Below are 23,286 nucleotides of genomic sequence, written 5' to 3'. Positions count from 1 at the left end.
CCCCAGTCAATAGTTACTAGATTACTAGAATAGTTGACAATTATTTCAATAATTGAGTCATCACGATTAATCTGGTCAATGTTTCAGCCACAGTACGTATATAGAGAGGAAATGAATGCATGACAGCAATGTAATTAACACATGTTCAATCCTTTTTGATGCTGCAATTTAATATTGTAATAAATTATTGTTTTACCTTGTATTTCATTCGCTTGGTGTTCCACAGTCATTTGTAGGACTTGAGCCGTCAAATGCATTTCACATTTAATGAAAGTCAACACAAATGTGTGTGCAGATCAGAAGATCCAGAGAACTCATTAACTTATTTACAAAGAGCAAGACTGGATGGAGCAAAACAAAGAGGAAGCGCCGACATGCAGGGAAAAATGACAGCAAAGATCAAAGCTGCAGCAGATAATGAGGGACAAAGGGACAAAAAAGAAATTAGCTTGTCCCGCTTCAGCTCATTTTCCTCTCCCCTCTCTCCTTCCTTTTCTTCTGCTTTCTGTTAGCTGGTTCACTCTGACACAGGTTCACTACACTGGTGCAGCTGTAATCAGAATAATTCAGTCTCCTTCAGTGTGGGCGAAAGGAGAGAATCCATACAGAACAGAAAAAGGATATGCAGCAGAGACGGTGCAGAAGCCTGAATATCCACCCATCAGCCTCATCAGACCACTGGGAAACACAGACTGGTAACCAGTTAGGAACACAGTCCACATTTCTGAAGGATTTGTTCAGAAAAACACTGAAACACTTGAAAGCTGAACGGATAAAATAGCATCAGTCAAGAAATATCTTTTTTTAGCAGCAATTTTCTTTTCAAATTGAAAATATTGCTTATTTTGCAAGTATATACTTTTTGATTAATTAATTACAGACCCTGCAATTAACCATCAAACTTTAATGGAGTCCCATCACTAGTTTATTTAAAAATATTTCTTCTAGAAACTTTGGAGTAAAACAAAAGCTGTAATCTTTTGTTTCTAAGCAAAGCTCAGAGCCTCAGTCAGTCGGGAGAATGACTCAGGATGATGGATGATGCAGGAAGGACCCAAATGTTAGCAAATTCCAGAGCAGACAGCCGGTAGCTCAGGAAGTCTCACATCTCTCCAGTTTTATGAAAAATAAAAAGAAAATAAGTGTTGCATGCTTTTAGTTACCCTAACTTTACACTTTGCAGAAACACCACTAAATGAAATGACAGCTTGGAGTCGTTTTCAGGTTTTTACAGCCAGAGGCTTTAGTTGTTGCTCTTTCAACTTTGTAAAAGTTGTAGATTTCTGCTCAGATTGTTTCTCCACGTTTCTTTTTGGCTCATCTTTCTCACCATTAAACCATCCATCCATTCATTTTCTTACACCCTTAACCACCATTAAGAATCATATTTGTAAAAATCTTTAAAGATTATAAACACATCAACCTGTAAATGACACATACTGTCAGAAGGGATCAAAGAACAACTAAAGCTGTGTCGGTTTCATCATCGCACTCCTGGAAAATCCCAGATCCATTTCCTGCTTGTCCCTTGAGGGTAACAGAGTTTTGACTCATGCAGCTTCATGACCCTTAAAGAAAAGAAAAACTGCAATCATGAAAGAGAAAGACTTTCCATCAGTCGCTATCAGGCTGGAACTGCAGGGACTGGTGCTCCGCTGTGGAGGGAAAACCGATTCTGTGGCTTTAAACGTCCGCAGGGACTCTCTCCAAGTATCTACAGAAATTACAGCGGATGACCTAAAGGAGCACAACAAGTAAAGGGCTCCAGTCGTGTCAATGAAGCCATGAAAGCTTATTATTCCCCTCTTGTATCACCTTTTATACAATTTTGACTTTTGCAGCACACTCTTCAATAATTCACTTTACAGAGATGATTTTATGGCCTCTACGTTTGCGACTGAATATTTTCAGGGAAGATCTGGAGCGGTAGAAGGTGATCACAAAATTATTTAAGTTATGGCTGGAAAGTTTCATGTAATGAATCTGGTAGAGTATGTTAGGCTCACAGTTGGATTTTTATGCTTTGTGACAGATTGGTGCGTCTTTCAACTAATGATGCTGTGCATTTTGTCAAGTGTGTGTAGTGTCAGTAACTCAGAAGTGGCCTCCTCCATCATGATCCCTTAGTTTTTACAAAGTTTCATGTCCTATGCAGTCGACAGAAAATTAATACTACAAAGTAACTTTTTCAGTTAGTCTTTTAATGGCATGACTGGCTAATAAATGTGGAATGTTCCTTTAGTTGAGTCCAACTGGACTGCAGCTGTGGTTCTGATCATCTCCATAGAAATACTAATAATTTCATATTTTAATAGATCAAACATCAAATGTACTTTAACGGGGAATTATTATAGTATCATTTTACCGCACAATCAAGTAACTGTTAACTTCAGTTGTTATATCAAATAGGGCTTAAGAAATTTGACTTTGTAATTTAACGCCATGAAATTGTGCCTTTGTCGCTTTAAAACCTCCTGCTCATTCTGAAACTCCGCCTTCAGGAAGTCGTCACATCGCTCCTCTGTTAACCCTTTAACACCGTTTGTACCAGCGCTATGCTGAGAAGTAATGATGTACAGTTCTACCAGGTGTTTGCTAATTGCTGCTGGCTAGTCTGTAGGAGCTGAGTGGGGTAGGGCTGCTCTGAGGACCAGCTTTATTCTGGAAGGCGGGGCTATGTCTACCCAGCTGAATGGTTGCCATGGAGATTAAAGGATTTCTCAAACCTCCATGAAGGAGTCAAGGCAACACTGCAGGTACATCTCTGATGAGGGAGTTGCATTATAGTATGATACAAAGCTAAAACAATGTCCGTTTTACATCACACCGCCCCTTTAAGGAGCATTAATCCACACAGTGGAAACCATCTGAACTTATAGCCAATCAGCACCAAGGAAAATGAACGGTGCTCCTGGATTGGACTTCAGCTTCCTAAGCTACGTTTCCTGTGGAAGCCATTAGCTTCACAACAACAAAAGCAGAAATGTTAATCTAACTCAGCTTTATCCCTGGAAGCAGAAGTGTGTTGAACTCTGTTTAACATAATGAGGCCTCAGAATTAAAAAAGGAAAACAAAACAAAAACAAATCCACATGCTGTGTTTGGTCTCCAGCAAAACTCCAGACTCTCAGCCTTTAGGGACTCTACTGCCAATTCTAACATATGCAAACAGTTGTGATGACAACCACACAGCTGGACCAGCCAATCAGCAACCTGTAAGCACACAGCAGCAACGCCCTGCAGCTGAACAGTGAAACATAAAGGCCTCAGGCGATGTCTGAAGCAATGCCTTCCAGCAGAACTTACTCACAGAAACTTTTTTATTTTTAATGCCTGGAATGAAACCAGCTTGGTTTAGCATGCCTGGCCACGGTGCTTGTGTGCATCGCTCCAGTTGTAGGAGCTGCAGAGTGAACACCAAGGCCTCCTGTGGAGGTTCACAGATGGCACGTTTGCTGCTGCTGTTCTGGAGCGTTACTGTCGCTTTGGACACTTATTAGCTGTTCAGTCACGTTGAAAGTTCTGCATCCGAACCATCTGTCAGGTGAGTAAGGCAGCTATCAGTTAGTCTCTTCTGTCAACAGACGCATCATAACAGGTTGTCTCTGTTTCTGTGTTTGACTGACTACTGGGAACCCAAAATATTTCCATTCTTCCAAAACGGTGGAGGAATCCTTCTGTGCTGATTCAACCAAACAAAGTCATGTTGTCCATCCAAGTTTCTAAGGATTAAAAAGCACACATTTTAAGATCTTGTTATGGCCTTTCCTTTGACATAAACATTTTACTCAGTTGTGTTCAAACATTTTTGATATTTTTATTTTTGACGATTAATATTAGGACTGATTCCAGACTATTTAAAAAAAAATCAGACTGAGAGCAGAGAGCTGCATGGATGAGGAGCATGCAACCCCTACATGTATGCAAATGAGTCTGTGTCTGTTTTATAGAAATAGGGAAGTCATGTGACAACCAGCTATAATTGGTGTCCCCACACAAACAAACACACACACACACACACACACAGTCTGACTCTCTGCTCTCAGTAGAGAGGGATTCATTTGCAGTTCATAGTAAATGGCCCCATAATTCACCGTGGTCATTAGCAAGGAGGAAGACGCAGTCATTACCCTGTGGCATGTATGTGCAGACACACACACACACACACATGATGTGGCTAGCTTATGAGCAGGCCCAGATAGAAACGTCTGCAGAAACATGCATCCTCTAGTTTTAATGGTCACAAATGAGATGAAACAATTTGCTTTTCAGTTTAAATTTCCACATAATCATAATAGTCATGAAACAAATGCAGTAATCAGTGTTTGTTATTCTTATCAGATTACTAATAAAACAAGAAGGGGGACACAAAATCACACACAACATTAAAATAAATTAGACAAAATCAACACGAAATCACATTAACCCTTCCGTCTCTGTGACTTCTCCTGTGTTTCTGTCAGGACCCTCCACTGAGTCCTGGAGTTGGAAGAAAAATCCTCCATTTATTCATCATCTTAAAACTAAAACTAATTTCTTTAATTTTGGGACTACAGTGATCAGCCTTTACTTAAATATGAAGCTGACCTTATCCACCGATAATATCTACCTGAGCAAAAGCCTAAAGATCAACCTTTGACCTCTTCTGCTCTCCCACAGAGTGGCCAACCAGGTCATATCTGCACAAGTTAACAGTCGCCTCACTGCTGTCCATACTGTGGCTTTCATGTTATATTTAGTGACACTTCAGAGAAAATACAATGTTATCAGCCAAAATTGGAGCCGGCAGGTCAGGCTTTTTAAAGCTCGTTAATCGGCCAAAAAACTGCAATCGGTGCAGCCCTACTTAAAACATATCACACCCAATTGCTGTAAGGGCCATTGTATTTAGAAAAATAGTAAATGTCTGCCAAAAAACTCACATTTTCAGATCAATCTCAGAAATTTTCTGAAAAAACAAGGAAATTTCAGAGTGTTAAAGTTCAAAACTTTTCAACTTTTGGAGCTTTTCTGAGCTACAAACATCACAAGTTTTGTCAGAAATTTTGAAGTTATTCCTAGAAAATTTCTTAGATTAATCTCAACATTTCTGAATTTTTGGNACAANTGTACACTTTTTTTGCCACCTGCAGTCAATCCCCACTTTTTCCAAACCTCAGCAGATAAAACATCTCAGTGTTTCATTTCTTAACTAGTGCATCACTTGTCATGCAGGATATCAGGAATGAGCTGCAGCTCGCATTAGGATTACACTTTGAGATGCATGAAGGAGCAACTAATGAGTGAACAGATTCCATCAGAGGAGTGATAACGACACTCCTGTGTCCCGTTAAAAAGCAAGAGCTGCAGATTCAGGAGAATAAATCGTATTATAACATATTGAACCATCTTTTTTTTCCTATTTAAAAGGAACAGCAGCTGTTAATCAACATGAATGAAGAACACATGGACCTCTGAAGAGCAGCCTAACGAGAGGTCAAAGCAGACATGAACACGTTTTAAATCCTTTCTGTAACTGTAACAGCTTTTTGTCAAACCATCTGTGCCTGATTACCTTTCCAGTTGTTTCCTGGGCTCTAAGCCAAACTGGAAATGTCTTCTTTGTATTCAGACACGAAACAACAGAAAGGGCCGAGAGAGGAGTAATCCCAAAAATACCGACTGCAATGGCTGCACACACGGCCACACCAGGCTATAAAAGAGGCCGGCTTTAATTGCTGCAGTTAGTAAGAGCCTGGAAAATCATCATGCAAAATCTGGTCCTGCTGGTAGCCGAAGTTGGCCTTTCATCTCCTCTCCAACAGAAAACAACATGATGCACAAACTGCTAATGGTGGATTTCTGGGTAACTTTGACAAAAATAAAAATCAATAAGCAATATTCCAGAAAAGGAAGCATTTGTTGTGTAAGCAGGAATCTGAATGTTAAGTTACAGACTGCTTTTTAAACATTTACATTTGGGCTTCGTCAGTGTTGAGTGTGAAAAGGTTCAACACATTCGTAAGATGTTAGAGAATATCTGATCATCACAATACAGTCGACCCCCACCTATGTTTGGATCAACATTCACAGACTTTTAGGTTTAACACAAGTCCAAATTATTTGCAGAACATTAGCCTCTTTATGGGTCTTTTTTAAAGCATTACTAATATTTAAGGAGAATGCAGCTGGGATGCTATTGGCTGGTGCTGCCAAAGCAGCCAATCCAGTAGCATAATTCTTTCTCCATAGAGCTGATTAGAAAGAAGGAAGGCTGTGGATGCTGGCTTCTATGATAGTCAAAGAAGGTTTTCATTGTGTGCACTAATGCACATTAAGGAAGATTTTCATGGTGAATTTCTGCCCCGTTAGGATCCAGCTGCAGGTGGACAGGAGAGACAAGAGGAATGAAGCTGAGGAAAATATCAATCTTACCACGTAGTTCTGGTCTGGTTTGCAGTGCAAATACCTTGGTACACTTGAAATACAACGAAACTAACAATTTACTAGCAAGACATAGGAGGTTGTTTAAAGTCAGTAGTTGCTTAATGTTTATTAAAAGGTTTTTTATAATCTGCATTTGAAGATTATCTCTTTCTTACTGTTCATTCAATGTCACATGATGTTTTTATTTTGTTTTTTAATTATGTAAAGCACCTTGAAATGCATTGCTGCTGAAATGTGCTATACAAATAAAATTTGATTGATTGAATATTTCACTTATAATAAGACATTTTTCCCACATTATAAGTGAAATATTCTGCCAGTGGAACTAGTATTCTTTCATCAATATCAATGAAATATGTATTTAAAAGAAGCTCCTTTATCGCAGGTGTCAAACTCCAGTCCTGCAGGGCCGCTGCCCTGCAACTTCAGATGTTGCTGCACCACCTGAACAGAATAATTAGGTTGTTAGCAGGACTCTGGAGAAGTGATCTGCACAAGGAGGAGGTAATAAAGCCATTTCATTCCAGTGTTTTGTACATGTGGCACATCTAAAAACTGCAGGACTGCAGCCCAAGAGGACTGGAGTTTTACACCACATCATATCTTCCTGAAAAGTTATTTGAAAGTTAGTCGTATTTCAAGTGTACCAAGATATTTGCCTGAGAAAGGAAACAAAGACACTTGATTAGATGTGTTTCTGAAATGTTCTGTTACTGTAAAGTTATGTTTGTTGGTGGAACCAAAATGCAGACAGGAGCTGGGATGATGGATCATAATGATGAACAAACGCACAAAGATGACAGGGAGCCAGAGCAGAACAAAAACCAGAAATCCAATGAAAACCCCAGCAGGGAAGAAACAGGGAGAATAACTGGATATAACAGGAGGAACCAGCAAGAGAAGGGTTTGAATACTGGGAGGAGGAATGTGAACAAAAGACCTGGACTGATGAGGTGACCTGGTGTGAAGGGAGAGGGAGAGAAAATGACACAGGGACGAGTGAGAGCACACAGCAGACTAGGAAATAAATCCAACACTAAGGAATAACTAGGAAATACGATAAACTAGAAACACTAAGAAGAACTGAACTAAAGTGAAATGATCCAATCAAAGACAGACACACAGAATGAAATAATCAGAACAAAAAAACAACCAAAGATCCTGACAGTTACTTCTAACCAGCGCCTGAAACCAGTCCAGAGAAAACTATAGCCAAAACAGAAACAGCAGGAACATTGTATTAAAATGATGGAGTGTTTTATGGGTTGACATGCAAAATCAGGATCATGATTTTTATTATTATGAGTAGTAAAGAGCAACTCAAATCTAATGGTTTAAAATTGGGGGCCACAATTACTAACATAGTCTTAATGAGCCAATTTTCATTTTAAAACCATGACAGTTTTCTCTGTGGCAGTGAAAGTAAGAAAATATGTAAATGAGGTTGGCTTTGTTGAGAAATTGGCTGAAATAAAACAGAGTTGATGTGAGAAAAGAGGAGAGAGTAAAACAGATCAGATTAGATCTGTGGTGTGTTTTTGAACAAAGTCAGATTTAAATTATTAGAGCCTGTATATACTGGAACCCTAAAGTTTACAGTTATTGTCATTTCTTTTTGCCTAAACTGTAAAACTTTACTATAAAACAGTATTTAAACTAACTAATGGAAGCCTGTTCCAACGTGTTCCTGACATCAGCTGAACTCGGTTCCTGGCTATAAAATGTTTTATCCTGGTAATTTAATCATATGCTCACTGCTACGACTCCAAAGAAACTGAATCCACTTCTGGTGCTGTTTGACAAGCTAAAGTCAAACAGCTTTAGAGATGAATCTTTTCACTTTACTTGTTTGCTTCTCTTAAAAGGCTCCTCAAGTAAATCTTTTTGTTTGTTTTCTTTGAAACGTTTGGACTGCCTGAGATGTTAGGCGGTGCTTTAAATTTACAGCAGAAATCCTTAATGCTTCACAAATAATTTAATCTTTTCTCCATCCATAAAATGGAGACTAATTTAAATATACTGCTCAAAAAAATAAAGGGAACATTTCACTTTAATTTTGTGTGTGGCTCCAAATCCAGGCCTCCATTGGTGAATAAATTTGATTTCCATTGATGATTTTTGTGTGATTTTGTTGTCAGCACATTCAACTTTGTACAGAACAAAGTATTCAATGAGAATATTTCATTCATTCACATCTAGGATGTGTTATTTGAGTGTTCCCTTTATTTTTTTGAGCAGTGTATTTCTGCCTGGCCAAAAAAGCAGTTTCCTAAGCTGTTAGGTAACAACCTCCTGCATGAAGGAAATTCACTTTGAATCTTCTAACTGACTCATGTTATCTGTTCTGTCATTTTTGTCTGCATGTTCATTCTTTCTTCACTCCTTTACTAACAAACATTAGTCAGAATTAGTCAGAAATCAACATGTTGCACAGCCTTTGTGAGCTCAGAGGTTTTTTGTCGATGATTTTAACTGATTTAAATTTTAAAATGTTCCTCTGCATTTTGTTTCCTGCACTGCGACCCAACGGTCGCTTTATGTCTGAAGGCTAATGTTTAGCCCAACATTCATACCAGGATCAGAAGACAAGAAATGGGCATCATTCAGCCATCATCAGAAATATTAGATACATAGTAGAAAAACATATTAATAAAATAACATTTTAAAAAACTTCACATGGTGTATAAGGGAGAAGGAGAAAACTGCTTATGCTTGTTTTCATCTGCTATATTTATCGCTTTCATCTGTTAGCTACAGTAGTCAGTTATTTTTATAAACTCTTACTTTGGTAGTGTCTTAGTTTAATATATTTTCATCCTACTCATGCATGTAGGTTTTTTTATCAGCTACTGGATACCTGAAACCTGGGGATGAATAAAGTGATCTACCATCCATGTTAAAGGTTTTGTTTAAACAAACTCTTTATACATTTGTGAATATTTTGATGTTGATTTTCCTAGTACACCATTTCACCCTGAACCCAAACTGAGATCAATAAAGGTTCCACATTATTTTTTCTCTCCTATATGTATTGATGATTTTTTAATTGGAAATCTCCTCCAATCAGAGTGCAGCTTTGAGATTCTGAACACACTTATTTTGAAACATGATTTCCACTTGAGCCGGTTCCTTCAAGGCGTGTTTCTGTGAAGCCATGCGAGATTTCTTTCACTTTCCTCCTTCCTCTGTTGTTTTCCCTCTGAGGGGGAATGTTACTGTGATTCTTTGGGCTGGCTATGTTCTATACTGTAAAACCTGTCTGTTGTTATGGAAACAGAGCCCATTTTTCTCACAGGATCCCCAGCAGGCAGCCGTTTTCCCCCCTTAAGAAGAAGAAGAAAAGCCATGTTAGGAGGACAACTTGAAGCTCGGCCCCAGCTGTCCACCGTCTCCTTCCAGGCTGTTATATTTTCTGTGTTCACTTTTGTATGAGCAGCGATGAACAGAAGCTCTGGAATCCCTGCTTATCATCTGCACTGCGGTATGCTCCCGCTGAAAGCTACAACTCTCTTGTTTTTGCTCTGTTTTCATTCTGACACCACTGAGCGGTGGAAACATGCAAAGTGCTGTCAGGGGACGAGCCAATGGAAGGCTGGGGAAATCAAAACAACACTCACTCGGGGGCTTCCCAGCGGCGCTGCGACTTTTATTGATTTCTGTTTACAAAGAGGACGACATCAGATGATCTCTAGCCTTTACATGTTTTTAAGAGTATATACTAAACCTGATTTTATTATCAGACAACCAAACCGGAGTAAACACAAACTGCAGTTTTTAAGTAGAGATTTCACGATGAAACAAGGCAACCTGGAAGAAGAAGAACTGCGCCTAAATTGTTGCCAGAAATCACAATAAAGTATTTTCTATGTATTAGTGTTTTGACTTTGACTGGGCCATTCTTTGCAGCCATTCTGCTGTGGATTTGGTTCAGTGTTTGAGTCGACTGACTCCAGAATGTCCTGCTGCTGTGGCTGCAGTTCCACCCCACAGCACCAGCCCTCCTCCCCCGTGTCTGACAGACAGTATCTGTTTGCATGCTGTACTGTTTGCTTTTGCACCATCAGTTAAAGATCAGCATCTCCACTTTAGTTACAACTGTGAACCAAAACTGAGCAGTTATTTGTTTTGCTTCAATATTCTGCCTGAATGTTTTGTCCCAGTTTGTCTGTGTTGTCCTGAAGTTTACTGCTCCTGTTTTCCTTTTCCTCTCCATTGCCTGCGTGTTTCTGGCTTTTTAGTTTTGGTACGTCTCCACTTCAGTTCGAGGCCAAGCAGCAGCAGCAGCAGCCGTTTCTGAGCCACTGCTAAGACTTGGTAGTGCTCTCCTCTCCCTCGACCGTTCTGGCCTCCCACAGTCGACACGCGACCGTCGCAGCTCTCTGACTTTTGTTTGCTCGTTTTTCTCTCTACCTCACGTAGGCACACCACCAGAGACAAAACTTTCAGTATATGTCGGGGGGAAGAAAAATTTCAGTTGCACTCGATATACAAAAGAGTTTCTCTTCCACAGCGATGTAACTGGCCGGTTATTTAACCGGATTATCTGAAAAAGAAAGAGCATTGTGTCGGTAAGAATGCATTTCTGCTTTCAAAGGACATGAGTTTGTAGGTTAAGTGTTGCTTCTTTCATGTACTTAAAAAGAATTAATACAATTTATCTTAACTGAATGTTGTTCTTTATTTGTTTGTATTGTTTCCTTTAGTCTTTTCTTTGACGACACTTTAAAAAAGGCTAAATTCATTAACTCAACCAGCAAGTAATAAACTCAAAATTAAACAGAAGCTGTTTAAGAGGCATGTAGTTCATAGTTTAGCCTTCAAATCAAGCTTAAATGAATGAACTGATATAAATATATATGTATATTATTGACTGTATTATCTAACATCGGAATCAATACATTAGTTAAATTTTGGTGTCGGCTCAATAAATGAAACTGGAACTGGGCCAATATTAACACCCAATATTTACTTCCATCTTGTCGCTGTTTGTTTCTGGAGGGGAAATAGCAGAGGTCGGTCATGTGACAGTGATGCAGCAAAGGATTGTGGGTCGTGTAATTGAAGCAGAGAAGCGGTGGTGAAGTCAGTAATGTGGTTGTTTTTTCCAAGTTGATAAAAAGGTCAGAAGAAAAATATATTGTATTGATAAATATCAGTTATCAGCCCTAACAGCAATACTAATATTGGATTCAATATAATTCAGAAATACTGTGTGGAATCACATTCAATTGAATATTAATCACTAATAAACCTTTAAAAACATCAGGTAAAATTGGAAGTTTTTGCGCTTCTTGTCCTTTTTCCAAACTGTTTTCTGGACATTGTGATGTTCTTGCCTGACAGAGCTGGCACTGGAGAATTCGACACAGATTTTTAGTTAGATTGAGCAATTACACGTTTGCATGAAAGAAGCAAGGGAAAGTGAGGGACATTTCTCTTCAATCCATCCATTAGCGATGCCTATTTGTCCCTTCAGAGCGTCACAGGGGAGCGGAGGCATTCACCTTTAGGGCGAATGCACCGTCTCTTCCTGCATCCTGCAGACCGGGATGGGGAACAAAGGAGGAGCCTGTTGAATGAGTTTGTGAAGAAACATTGTACAAGCCATTCACAGAACTCAGATATTTATCAATGACTCTTTGCAGGAACTAAAGGTTAACAAGTGTAGGATCCTCAGATGGTGACATTGTGTGATGAGGCTTGTTGTCATGTGAAACAGCTGAAAGCCTTTCAGCGTGACACACTTTGACGCATATTTTGCTCACCACAAGTTATGGGTGGTTTTTCAGAGTTTACAGAAAATAGTTAGCTTTAAAATAAACAGAACTGTTCCCAGCCTGAGTCCTGGTTTGAACCTGACAGAACATTTCAGAGTTATAAGGTTGAATATGACAAAAACTCACATTTTCCTGAACTTCATTGCCAAGCTAACGTGTGGTCAGAGCTTCCTGTTGGTTTGCTTAACATGGAAGCCTCCAGATACCAAATATTTGCCTTTTCAATGAGGCTAAAGTTCTGCAAACTATTGTATTGATGCGAGTCTTTTTCTGAGGACTATTATAATCATAGACATACACAAACAGAAGCTGCAGCAAAACAAACTTTCAACAAATCCACAATGTTTGTCTGAAATCCTGGAGGCAACACCTGACATGTTAGAGGGTTGATGAAGAAAGGCAGCAAAAATTATACTCCAGTAAGAAAAACATAACTTCAGCATCATTTTACTCAAATAAAAAGTAACCAGATGTTTTTATGAATGAAAAAACATATTAAAGTCTCACTTTAACATATCAGTAGTTGTGTTTGTATTTCTGGTTAAATATGATGGTTCTTTATTTAGAGAAGTTATTTGGCAGTTTATGCAGAAATTATGCTTAAGTGAAAAAGCAACACCTTCATAACTCAAGAAACAGTAAAGATGACAGTCTGGTGAAATTACATTTTTCAGAAAAGTTACTCAGGTAAAAGTTTCTACCTCTGGGCACCAAATAAATCAAGTTTCACAAAAAAGGTGTTTTACTTTGTTACACTTGTTTCAGTTTTACACTACAAAATAAAAGCTAAATAAGATTTTTCAACTTAATTACAGATTTATAAAAGCTTTAAGCATGAAACTAACCTGCTGCTGATCCATACTTACCAGCAGGATTTTAATGAAATGGTAAAAAGTGGCCTGTTTGCATTTCATGCTTGGTTTAGCTGCTAGACATGCAGCGTTGACATCACTGTAAAACAAACCTGGTAAAATGAAGGAAGCGTTCTGGGCTCACCTGATGATGACGTACATGACCAGGAAATTCCCCACCAGGCCGAAGACGCAGACGATCATGTAGACCACCACGATGGTGACCCTGAAGCCCGCTGGCAGCAGGGCTTCTGTCTCCGTCTTGTTGAAGTCATCGGTGAAATTTTCGTTGAAAAAGGAGCTGTTGAAGAACCGCAGGTCCAGAAAATCCATGTCTGGATGAAACGAAGCCGCCGCTCCTGCCCAAGAGAGACAGGAGAGACATGTTAACGCCACAGCTGGCTGCTGCAAGCCACAAAGTTCATTACGATGATCCGCTTCTCAACGCCAACTCTGACAACAATGACCGAGGCCAGATGTTTACATACTCTCTGCGTTTCACGTTTTTCTTACCTCACTGACTGAGACCTGAACAGTTTCAGGTCAATATTTTTACTTTGGTTGATGTTCAAATTTCTAAGCAGAAAATTTAAGACATTTTGCACTCTGAACATTCACAGCTGCCTTTTTAATAGTTCAAAAACCAAATATACGATAATATGCTTTCATACACAGTGGATGTCGTGGAAGCTAACATCTACAGTCTACCGTTTTTGGTTGGGCTACAGCCAATCAGCACCAAGGACAATCACATGTAGCACAGTGCCAACGTATTTCAGCTTCCCAAGCAGTCATGTTTTCTGATTATTTTAGATATGCTCCATGAACTAGCATATTTCTCTCCAATAACCTGGAGTTATATGCTATAGAAAAATTAAACAGGCTGGCGGTCCGCTAGCTTAAAGATGGCAACCAACTCCTCTAATTAACGTCACTCTAAATAACTGATTATTTGCAGGTTGTGTGGGATCAGTATGTATCTGGTAAGCAGGAGGCAGCTGATCATATTGTTAAGGCAAATAAATCTGTCACCGTGGAGACTTTATAAACAGTCACATGTTCAGGTGTGTGTGAGGCTCTGATCACACACACGCCTCCCACCGCCGACATCAGCTGCTGCCACAAGAACAACCTAATTCTGTGGGAAACACTGCAACACCGCTGCATGCAGCCTGCATCAGCAATACATCAAAAGGACGCAGTGAACCACCAGCCTCCATCTTCCTGCTGGTCATGAATATTCATCACATGAAAAAAAGCAAAGTAACTTCACTGTGCAGCCGAGTTTCCCCTGGGTTCCTGCTCAGCTCCGGGTTCAGGCCTTACAGACGCTCCTCCATTCCTGCACTCCTTCTGTCTACGTCGTTTTCCACTCCTGCCTGGTCTCTTGTTGTCCAAAGTTTTCAAAAACACACGGCGGCAGCGGCAGCAGCGTGTGTGTGTGTGTGTGTGTGTGTGTGTTTTGGCTGCCTGAGCTTTCATGAATAAGGAGTTGAAGTCAGAGCCGTTAGTGTGTTTCCATGTAAGGCTGCAACGCCGCGCTGGGTGGGCTGCTTTATACCACTTCAGGTACGTGTGAGAGGACAAAGCAGCACTAATGACTCCCATGTTTTGGTGAGCAGGAGTGCAGGTCTCACACACGGTGACGGATATCTGGGCTTCACTTTAAATCACTGCAGTGTAGGATTCTGTAGGGCGGCAACCAACTGCTAGGTTAGTAATCTATTAATCAATCGATTATTCTGGATTTTAAAAATTATTTTACCATTTAAGCCTTTTTATACAATATTAGAAATATGTTAAAAGTCAAAAATTAAATCGCTTAGTTCCTTTTTTAAATAGGAAAATAAAAATGTTATTGCCTAAAAGCACTCCATTAGTGAACAAAGATAATAAAAATACTTCCAACATGAGAAAAGTTCAGATCTTCTGTTTGACTCAACAACACAGTGATCAGCTGATCTGTTGATTATTTTTCAGATTAATAATTAGAAAAGGTTTATTATGAGTTTTTTTAACTGGGTGTAATTAACAGAAAATATTCACATATTAAATACAAAATGTATCCATAATTTGTCCAGTTTTTGTTTAATTACTGCTCCGAGTTGTTTTTAGCAAATAGCCTTTTTCTAGAGTTTATTTAATCCAGTTAATGATTAATCAGTTACTAAAATAATTGACAATTACTTCAGTAAATGATTCATGGTGATTAATCGTTTTAACCCTGGTCTGTTGTGTTCAGCATTGTTCATATCATGTATTCACAACAGAAAAAGGTCAAATTTACATCCACTGATCAGCTCTGGTTGTTAGCACTGAGAGAAGGAAGACATAGTGACTGCTTCAACAAATATGTAAGAAAATATTTTTATAAATGTTACATACTGCAGCCTTAACCTGACCAATCTATGTGTGGCAGCTTCAGAATAAAGTTCAACTAAAATCAACAACCGTGTTAAAACAGACACTGTTGGGCGTTCCAACAGCGTAATAATCAAAAGTGCATCAAAGATGGCTTTGGAAAACTTTTTGAAAATGTATGAACTTTATTTCAAAGCTTGGTCTGTGACAAGAAGTCAACCACTTTAAATGAGCTCGACCAAGGCAGAATATTAAACAGGATTATTCCAAAAGAGTTGATTTCTCTGCAGCTTGTTAAAGGACGTTCAGTCAAACATCAGTGTGTGAATATATGAGCCTCTAATATCCCTTATGTGGATTAGAAACAAAATCACAATAAAAGCAAACTTGCACACCAAACTGTGTTATTAAAAGAAATTGTTGCATCATCTTTTTTTATCCAGAAGAGATAAAACAGTTCAAATAAGTGATTAAAATCCATCCATCACAGTGAATACCTGCACCAGTCATTAGGCGGGAGGCGGAGTCAGACACCAGTCCATCACACAGACACACAAATTGGACAAATTAACCTGACAGCTCTGAGCTGAGAGGAGAACACCTGCAGAACCAGGCATGCACTGGGAGAACATGCTACATGCCAACTCCATGCAGAAACAGCCCAGGCTGGGATTCAAACCCTGAACCTTCTTCCTGCAAGGCAGCAGTGCAGCTGCAGCATCATAACTGAAATCCATGAAATCAAATGATATTCCTGTTGATGAGCGTGTGAATAATTTTACTAAAACTGAAAACATCAAATTAAAGACCATTTGTTCATGCTTTGGTTTTGATGAAGCAACAACGTGACATCTTGCACTTGACAACACATTTGATGTGCCAACTCATTAATGCTCTCAACTTTCACATTGCATTTGTTGGATTTTAATAAAACGTTTTTTCTCTGTGTCATGTAAAATTTCTATCACCAGCAGTGAAGAATGTAATCATGGCTGACAAGCCTGGAATTTCTCCCAGCAGTGATGTTGTGTTTTCCATTCTTTCAGGACTTACTGGTGTCAGTACATATTTTCCTTACCTTTGCAGTTTAGTTCAGATATGAGAAAAAATACAAATGTGAACCCAGTATTTGAAGTGATTTTCTCTAAAATAACTAAACTTCAGATGATCACAAAGTGGAGTTAAAATGTGAGGCACCTTTAGGAAGTTTACAGAATAGTGGCGTTTGCCTTCTTCATGTCAACCTTTGACTGCCGCCATTTTGTAAAGGTGTGTTGAATCCAGAATCTTGCAACAATAGCAAACAAAAGACAAACAAACTGAAACTTGCATAAGTTTGGGACAATGGCAAACATGTAGCTAAACTTAGGGATTCACTGATCCACTTTTTTAAACTTCCAGTACTGATATCTGATGTTTAGCATCGGCTGATATCGATACGATAGAACTGACTGGAAACGTTTGACACAAATGTACTGAATTATTAATTTAGCACATTTAGATACACCAATAGCTTCACAAGCTGCACATCTAAAAACAACTTTAATTTGTTCAGTCAGTGGAATAAGGACCATAAGAGCCAAAGTGAAACTGATAAAATGAAGAAACAAATTGACAACTTATTGCAACAAACCTCATTTCAAATGGCTCAGAAAGTGTAATTAGTAACAGTAAATAAAGTGTAAAATTTGTGTAGACACCAAAACTCTTTCTGTTGTCATTTTAAATAAAACGATGCATGACTTCATTTATTTTTTCTTATTCTTCAGAAGAGTTCCTGATTTTCATGTACTAAAAATGTCAGTTTACATGCATTTATGTACAACCAGCTGGCCAGACACAGAAATGACTCCCATCATTTCTTTGTTTTGTGCAACACTGCAATTGAGCCTCTAGGGGACACTATTCTTTCTATATATGGAAAATAGGGAAAAGGTTTTTGCTGCTGTGCCTTGGAGTCTTTGACATTCATCACACATTCAGTAAACAATGAACAATCCAAGTATTAAAGGAAGTGTGCTTGATTATATTTGAAAAAAATGAATTACACATAGCGCCACACACTACGTAAGACCAGCAATAAACTTTTGCCAGATCTGTATAGGAGATGTCAAGAAGCCCAAGCAGTTGCATTTTAGAGAAATAACAGAAGAAAACTGGGGTGAAAATTAAACACAGGCAGGCAATAAATATTGCTAACTAAATATACACAAATGTTATCAGCAGAATGAGTCTGCAGGTACATGGCACCAAACATTGGTTCATCTCTCTGCCTCCTCAGAGGAAACATCTAACACAAACAGTTGTTAATAAGCCCAAACAGTTCAGGTAAACCGGAGGAAGTCACAGTCTCTGCTTATTTTCAACCTGCTCATGTGTTTACAGATGTTTTAATGTCTAAGGTCAAGTAGAAAAAAAATACTGTTCCTGCTTCACGTCTCTACTGCAGTAAATATGTTATGCAGTGTTTCTTTTTGTTGTGTCTAAAGCTGATACTGGAGCTTTCAGAGAGGCAGCGCTTTGTTGCATCAACCCTTAGCTAGCAACAACAAGGCAGGCTGGATCTGCAGCTTCACAGGCTCATCAGACCGGGGAAACCGTTCACTTCATGAGTTTATTTAGAATAAAACCAATTACCCACAAGAGTCATCCAGGACACTTTACAAAAAACAAACAAAAAGAAAAACATACAGGTCAAATTCAAATCCAGTTACATCCAATCCAATTAGTCCGCTTGAATTCATTCCAGAACAATCCAGTTACAACTGGATCTAATGCAATCAGCTTCAGACTCAAATCCAGTTGCATACCATCCAGTTCAATACAACACAAGCCACACAATCAAATCCATAAATCATAAAATGTCAACCAGGAGCCAGCAGAACTCAAACCTGCAGTATTCCTTAATGAAATCTGCTGCAGTTCCCAAACAGAACCGGAACAAGAACTGATTGGTGTTATTCAAGAAAACACCTTTTAGAGTGAAATCCTTATTAGAATGATGGCAGCCAATTGCATAGCAACAGCATTGGAAATGGATAAAATAACATTATTCAACATCAAATTGCTCAGATTTATAAGCATTTTAGCATTAAGTGTGGTTGTAAGTGCAGCATGTATGTTGCAGCAATCAATTTAAATTAAGGTGATAAGTAATTAAAGTAAGAGGGAATTTATCAGAAGACTTAAAGATACGACTCAGGGAGGATCAGTGTCGTCTTCAGCATAACACAAAAAAGAAAAAAGTGCAAAAGGTGATTTATACTGTAGTTAGAAAAATATTTAAAGTTAAAAGTTAAACTTTCATCAACAAATAACTGGTTCAACTTTCCATCAACCACAAATATTTACAAAGAAGTTGATTGAATTGAATTCTTTCAAAAGCATTCATAAACTGATAAAGACCAGGCCTGATTACACAGGACCAACAGTGAGTCCGTTTCCTTAGTCAATATCAAGTCATTAGTAATACTATAAACACTTCCTTCCTATAAGTAAGAGGAAATATACAAACGTATACATGATTCGCCTGACTGGTTATCATAACCCAATATAACGGCATTAATTCAGATTATTCATCTTCATTAATAATAGAACTGCATGTTAAATGTTGAACCATCAGACAATAATATACAGTACTGAACAAATTAGCTCAATGGTCATAATTCAACATCAAAACATAGCATCAGCCTTAATATAGCATGCTAATGTTAGCATTAGCATAACAACAGGACAAACACTCACCAGTTCATTTCTTCCAATTTCTAAGTCCAAGAAAACTCTTTCTACTTAAGATTAAACTGTAAGGCATTTCAGTAAGAATACCACAGTCAGAAATGAAAAACAATCATTTAAAACATTTAAAGGGCACCTGCAGCAGCTAAACTTCCCTGCACACCACACCCAGACCAAACACCAGGCGCCATCCACGTTAACAACCTCAAATCCCACAAAATCTCACAGGATTTCAACCTTTGTACTAAAGGGGTTGGCAGGATAAAAATACAAAGGGAGACAAAATGTCTTAAAAATATCTGGGTTGCCCCAAAATAACCTGGGTTACATAAGCATTACGGTTAAAATAAAAACATTAATGATTGATGACTTCTGAAAACTGCAAGCCTTCTGAGAGATTCTCACTCAGCTGTTGCTGCCAGCCTGAATATAATTAAAGGAAAAAAGTTTAGAAAAGGTGAGCTCTCCATTAAAACTTTGTCATCAGGAATTCTTAAAAACCGAAAAAGAAAAATGAGGAGCTCAACAGTGAGCCGGTGAGCACTTCAGTTTTACCCACATTCAAAATATTTTCCCACCTCACAGAGACTCAAAATGCTTAAAGATGCAAAAATGTAATCATGCAGTGAAATAGCAATTACCCAGCAAGCTTCTCCTCTTTGAAGGGCCCTTACTGCAGGTTGACGAGCAGCATGAGGCAAACACACTTTCAGATAAATTTAAGGTATGCAGAGTATTTCCAGGGGATTTAATTCCTGCAAAAATATTTTTTAAAAGATATTCATTATTTTCTTCTAGAGCAGAGATGTGAAATATTGTATTTCTGACATATTTAACATAATTATCCATAAGAAAAGGAAAACAACGATGCATGCTGCTCATTTTTAATATGTGAGGGATGGAGGTCAATTATGATTTTTTCTTTACAATAATTAAATTACATTAGGCAGAATGTAAAGTTAGAATGGTTATTCTTTAGCTAACGTATCTAATCTTATAAAAATGTTTCATTTTTCACAAAGATTTCCTACTTTATTTCTCATTTCATTTATTCTATGAAAAGCTCTCAGTTTTGGTCTCTTGAAATTAGAAATCTATTAAAAAGCTGAAGGTAAAAGTTTTTATTTTAATCTGAGTTTTACTACTTTTTCCATTGTTGTTGTTTTTTTTATATAAAATACTGATGATTTCGCCCCATTGCTATTTCTTACCCTTGCGAGTTTTGTGATTAATTTAGTAATAACCTTTCTTTTTTATGTAAAATAGCGCCGTCTACTATGGGGTCTTCCATAGTGAGGGAGCATCAATTCATAACCCACCAGGGTTTTGCACCAACTTTAATAAAAGAGGATTCAAAATAACTTTCTATAATCTCTAGAGATCAGAATTAAAATGAAAGGAAAAAGGGCTGTAATACATTTTTTATTTTTAATATTCAGCTGAATAAATGACTCATATTTCACCATTTGTATGACAGTTTATTTCCATAGTTTGTGAAAATTGAAAACTAAACAGATCCCATGTTTTAAGGTAATAAGTATAAGAAGCGAATGGCAGTGCCAAATGACCAACAGCGTCGAAGGTCTGTCTCTGTTTTGATTGGCTTAGACAAGTCATGTGATTTTTTTAAAATTAGTCATTAAATATGAAATCAATTATCAGTTATTTTTTGTGACTTTATTTAAAGCTACATCAATAAAGTGTTGTAAACTCTTTAATTTTATAGAATATGACTGCTCATACAAAGAATAATTCATAGTAGTTAAAAAAATCAATGATTCACATTTATGTTTTAAATTAAAGTTCACTGGATTAATAGTAAGCAAATTGTCCCCTGATGTGTGAGGTTCAATCAGCATGATTCATTTACAAATGATTGCAAATTAACACCTTAAGCTTCGATTTAATTAGGAATGTTTCAGTGATTAGTAAATTATGAAAGAGTAAAAGCTTACAGTTTGAGAATCACTGGCTTGTTGTTGTGTCTCCTGGTCTTGTTTTAAATCTGTAGATTTGATTGTACCGAACAGATCTTATCTTTTGACAGCATTTCTCTAGGTGAAGAAACAAAAGAAGGACAGAAAGTCGTTGTTCTCCTGCAGAAACATTGAGTTGTTGGATTTTTCTTCCTGCAAAAATTTAGATGCTCCTTTCTACTGTCACCACATGCTTGGTGTGAGGGATTGCAGTGAATCTGTCTACATAATTAGATTTTTAAAATTGTATTCCTGTGAAGTTTAATTCTGTTTTGAAAAGGTGTCATATAAATAAAGTGAATTCATTAGGTCTGCATCGCATTTATTTAGATTAAATCTCGAACAAACTCCCTGCAGACCTTGTCTCCACCTCTGACCCTGGATTATTTAAGCTTCAGACTTATTTCAATCATCTAGTTTTGTGACTTTTTTCAGAACGGCGGTGATTTGGGGTTTTATGACGTTTTGGGATGATATAAACATCAACCTGCTCATAATTAAAACACCGGTAGTGTACACACCACAGTAACAACAGCCTTCTGTCCAATCAGAAAACAGAAGAAGCACGTCAGTCCCGGCAGGTGTTCAAAGTAAATTCACTTTCCAAACTAAAACACAACAGCAGGACAATTAGACGAGCACTTAAACGCACCAAGCTCTCTGGAAACAAACACCATTTGCCCCACGAGCACGCGGATGCAACACTTCACTGGTGTGTCACGCGCTGTGGATGTCTCTAGTGACAACCTTTCACCTGGAGCAGCTCGCGACGTAAACACAACGACAGGAATACACGCGGGCAGGGGCGCGTGTTCTCCTGCAGCGCGCGCTGCGGTGGTCCGGGACACACACACTATAACATGAGAGAGAGAGAGAGAGAGAGAGAGAGAGAGAGAGAGAGAGAGAGAGAGAGAGCGGGGAAACAAACTGCTTTGTTGCGGCAGGCTGCGCACAATCCGCCCTTACCGGTGCCGATAGAATCTGAGATCCGAGCGGCGGACACAATCCCGAGAAGTTGCAGCTTCCCTCTCCGTGTTCCCGTTCACTCTTCTGGGTCTGAATCCCTCCGTCTCACTCAGGGTTTGTCTGGTAACCAACTGATCACCTGCGCTGTCATCAGAGATGGCAGGTCAAAAATGTAAATAAAGGAAAAAAAAGGAGGAAAAACTGAGGTCGATCCGGGATGAATTTACCGGGATGAAAGCAAGAGAAGCACAGCTTCACCTCCAGTAAGCATCAGCAGGCAGAAAGCCACGGGAGGAGGAGGAGGAGGAGGAGGAGGAGGAAGGAGTCCGGAGGGCTGAACACGCAGAGTGGAGCTGCTTGTCCTGCCTCTCTCTCTCCTTCTCTCTGATCGATGGAGGTTTGCTCAACCACTCCCTCCTCTCCGTCTCCCCCATCCATCCCTGCTGTAGCATAACCTGTGTGCTCTGTTCCAACAGTTGTCTGTTATATATATATATATATATATATATATGTTTTATTTCAGAATTGTTTAAATCACCTGTCTAGTAATGAAAAATTGAAGCAGCAGGATGCAGAGAAAGTCATATAGATGGCTACTAAAATCACACACGACTTAAAAATCAATTACTTTAACCAAGAAGAAGCTTAAAACCTTTTTTAGTTCACGTGATGTTGTTATTCCCTCTTCAAAAACATACCTGGAGTGTTTCTGTGATTCTTTCATGGATGTTTGAAAAATCCTTTTATCTCCATGGCAACCATGGAAAACGCCTGGGTGGACCTAGCTCCGCCTTCAAGGACGAAGCTCCTCCTCTGATCTGCAGTTTACAAGCTTCGGCCTCACAGAGCAGCCCTTCCCTGTGACTCTCCCACTCAGCTCCTTCAGACTAGCCAGCAGTAATTAGCAAACACCTGATAGAGCTTTGCATCACTATATGAGCTGCTTCTCCACATTAAGTGGAATGTTTTGCAGAAAAGAAGATTTTTTTCTGCAAAAAATCCAGAAGAAGAATTTTTCAGTCATCAGTTCAACCAAACTTGGGTTGTGCAGCAGTACAATAGTCCAAAGAACTCCAGCAAGTCTTCCTGTCAATGGCCTTTAAAAGGACAAAATGAAGGTTTTGGAGAGGTCTAGTCAAAGTTTGTGTTCAAACCAACCTCCCACTACCCAAAGTCGGAATGTAAGTGGACCAG

General features: G+C 38.6%; 1 protein-coding gene across 2 annotated transcripts in view; it reads right to left on the bottom strand.

The window, feature by feature from the left end:
- The window catches only part of oprl1 (opiate receptor-like 1), an 80,846-nt gene extending 58,377 nt beyond the window's left edge, over positions 1 to 22,469 (bottom strand). Inside the window, exons 1-3 of one of the 2 annotated variants that reach the window (XM_015041425.1) lie at positions 22,320 to 22,469; positions 22,093 to 22,236; positions 13,200 to 13,413 (exon numbers count right to left, since the gene is read on the bottom strand). In XM_015041425.1, coding sequence (XP_014896911.1) covers positions 13,200 to 13,387 — 188 coding nt within the window. In that variant the 5' untranslated portion in view covers positions 13,388 to 13,413; positions 22,093 to 22,236; positions 22,320 to 22,469. Of the gene's footprint in view, positions 1 to 13,199; positions 13,414 to 22,092 lie in introns of both variants that reach the window. The other variant, XM_015041426.1, reaches the window with a different exon arrangement.
- Between the last annotated feature and the right edge of the window lie 817 nt (positions 22,470 to 23,286).

This window comes from Poecilia latipinna, unplaced genomic scaffold, assembly GCF_001443285.1.
Source record: "Poecilia latipinna isolate Pla-1442-1.1 unplaced genomic scaffold, P_latipinna-1.0 Scaffold551, whole genome shotgun sequence".
Classification (NCBI taxonomy): domain Eukaryota; kingdom Metazoa; phylum Chordata; class Actinopteri; order Cyprinodontiformes; family Poeciliidae; genus Poecilia; species Poecilia latipinna.
The sequence above is the reverse complement of the archived record's forward strand: the minus strand, read 5'-3'. Positions and strand labels throughout refer to the sequence as shown.